This window comes from Apis dorsata, unplaced genomic scaffold (assembly GCF_000469605.1).
Source record: "Apis dorsata unplaced genomic scaffold, Apis dorsata 1.3 scaffold_631, whole genome shotgun sequence".
Taxonomy (NCBI): Eukaryota; Metazoa; Arthropoda; class Insecta; order Hymenoptera; family Apidae; genus Apis; species Apis dorsata.
The window spans coordinates 1,298,233-1,299,875 of record NW_006263826.1 but is presented as its reverse complement, the minus strand read 5'-3'; the positions used below and the strand labels follow the sequence as shown (position 1 = coordinate 1,299,875).

General features: G+C 20.2%; 1 protein-coding gene across 1 annotated transcript in view; it reads left to right on the top strand.

Moving 5' to 3' along the window:
* LOC116186356 (probable multidrug resistance-associated protein lethal(2)03659) overlaps positions 1-349 on the top strand; it is a 1,806-nt gene extending 1,457 nt beyond the window's left edge. Inside the window, exon 5 of the mRNA XM_031513386.1 lies at positions 317-349. Within this exon, the coding sequence (XP_031369246.1) occupies positions 317-349 (33 nt within the window). The remainder of the gene's footprint in view (positions 1-316) is intronic.
* Positions 350-1,643: the final 1,294 nt, after the last annotated feature.

Sequence of the window (1,643 nt, the reverse complement as noted above, 5' to 3'; positions counted from 1 at the left end):
AAAAAAAAAAAAAAACATATAGACAAAATAAATAGAAATTATTTAGTGATAATATTGTGCAATTTAAAAGTTATATTTTTTTATAATATATTTCCAAATATAACAATACCAAACATAAAAAATATTCGAGATAGTATATACATATATATTTTTGTATTTCTATATACGCAAATTATTGAAATGTATTTCAAGAATTTTATTGTAATACATAAATATTGTAATACAAAAATGCTGCTGTGCGGCGTACTGGCACTTATAACGAGTACCAAAGTACTTATATTTTCTTTATTTCGAATTTTATATGTTTACATTGTAGGGAATATTACGTATACGCGTTTTTGCGTTTTAAAAAATGCAAATAAAACATAAGTGTTAAGTGATAAATAAAGAATTAAGCTACATTTATAACATTTTTATAAAGAAGATTATTATTATACATATACTATAATCTTATTATGTAGTACAAATGAAAAATATATAATTATATAATATTATATTATACATTAATAAGTTGTATAATATAGTTCGAATATCGATTAATGTATTACGTATACAACATTCGATAAATAATTAACAAATTAGTCCAATCGATCGTATTAAGAATATATATTTGCAAGAATAATAATACAGTGTTCATTGTAATTTGTTATTTTCGAAATTTATATTTTTATATTTTATATATGTAGATACGTGTTTATTAATCTTTATTGTACTATACCGAATTGTAAATAAAATTCCCTACTTTTATATATAAATATAAAAGTAATATATATAAATTCCCTACTAATAAAAATATATAACTTAAAATATACACTATAATTTTAACATTTGATTCAAATGTATCAAGTAACAATTTTACAAACTTGAAGATGATGAAAAAAAAAAATATTTTAATAAGAAATATATTATTAAAATATATTATTAAAGAATGCAATACCAAAATCAACTTGCATTTCAATATTATTTAATACGAAGATTTTCTACTTGATACATGAATCATGTGCGACAAGAAACTGAATAAGTAATATATATATATATATATATATAGTACTAATATTCCCTTCCTCTCCTCCTTTTTATAATTGTCACTAAATGGATATGCGCAGGAGCATATGAACGTTTGTCCACTTTTTATATTATATTATGTAATATACAATTTTTATATTATATTATGTAATAATTTTTATTTAATTCTACTATTATATTTTATCTAATTATATCGGTATCTATTCGGCACGAATACTATTAATAAACTTCGCTAACAAAACGTGGGCAAAGTATGATAGATAAAAAATGCGCTTTCTATTTATCTCTTTTTTTTCTTATCTTTTTATCGAATTTTTTAAGTTAATATCTGTGCGCGCTTACGTATTCAAAAAAAAATGTTGCTGATTGGTCAAAATACGCGCAAGTATACAAACCAATTTATAAAAGTATATTACAAATTTCATAGCATAAAAATATTAAATTTAAAATAAATTTTATATTCCTATGATAAAAATACTATGAGATATATTATAAAATTATTATATAATTTTATTTATTGCACATTCAAAACAATTTTTATGTATAAAATATGCAAGTTCATGATTTTTCAAGGTTCTTTATTTTTGAAATATTCATTATTCACGATTTATCAGTTA